General features: G+C 55.9%; 1 protein-coding gene across 1 annotated transcript in view; it reads left to right on the top strand.

Moving 5' to 3' along the window:
* Window positions 1-53: 53 nt before the first annotated feature.
* Window positions 54-801, top strand: part of B9D1 (B9 protein domain 1) — a gene marked incomplete at its 5' end in the record, with an annotated part of 2526 nt that continues 1778 nt past the window's right edge. The window contains 3 exons of the mRNA XM_010149414.1: window positions 54-122; window positions 222-333; window positions 403-499. Coding sequence (XP_010147716.1) covers window positions 54-122; window positions 222-333; window positions 403-499 — 278 coding nt within the window. The remainder of the gene's footprint in view (window positions 123-221; window positions 334-402; window positions 500-801) is intronic.

Below are 801 nucleotides of genomic sequence, written 5' to 3' on the forward strand. Positions count from 1 at the left end.
GCTGGCCCGCAGACCCTGGAATTCCCCACCAACGCGGCCTCTCTCTGCCGCAGTTCCCCGGCTTTGACGACCTCTACTGCAAGTTCTGCTTTGTCTACGGCCAAGACTGGGTTCCCACAGCGGTAAGGCCCCCTTGTCTGCCCCTGAAACTCAGCCTGGCCACCAGGCAGGGGTGTGACGGGCTCAGAAAACCCCTGGCTCATGCCGCCTTCTCCCCACAGGGCCTGGAGGAGGGCATCTCCCAGATCGCCTCCAAGAGTGATGTCGCGCCCACCATGCTTGTCTGGAACTTCCCCATCAACATCACCTTCAAGAGCACCAACCCATCCGGCTGTGAGTGCTGGGGGCGGTGGGGTGCAGCTCGCAGGGCAGGCGCCCCTCTCACACCCACCTCTTTCGCAGGGCCGCAGATTGTAGTGAGCGTCTACGGACTCGACTTTTTTGGAAACGATGTGGTCAGAGGTTATGGAGCTGTTCACGTTCCCTTTACACCGGGAAGGTAAGGCGACAACCTCTCATCTTTCAGGAGTGAAGCGGAGAGTATCCAGTTACTCTTGTTTCAGAAACAAAAAAGTTCCCTAGGTCTGTATCATGTCTTGTCCATTTGGCACAGAGAGCGTGGACTTTCTAGCAGCAGCCCCCGGTTATTAGATAATTTTTTGGTAATCTTGTAGACAGCTGTAAAGCCAAAACTGGTGTGTAGAGAGCCCAGGTACAAAGTGCAGTACCTTACCTCTCCCCCATCGCTCTCAGCACATGCTAAGCTTTCACTCCCCCCCACCAGAGAAGGAGGAAGATACG

The sequence above is a fragment of the Eurypyga helias genome, unplaced genomic scaffold (assembly GCF_000690775.1).
Source record: "Eurypyga helias isolate BGI_N326 unplaced genomic scaffold, ASM69077v1 scaffold18463, whole genome shotgun sequence".
Taxonomy (NCBI): domain Eukaryota; kingdom Metazoa; phylum Chordata; class Aves; order Eurypygiformes; family Eurypygidae; genus Eurypyga; species Eurypyga helias.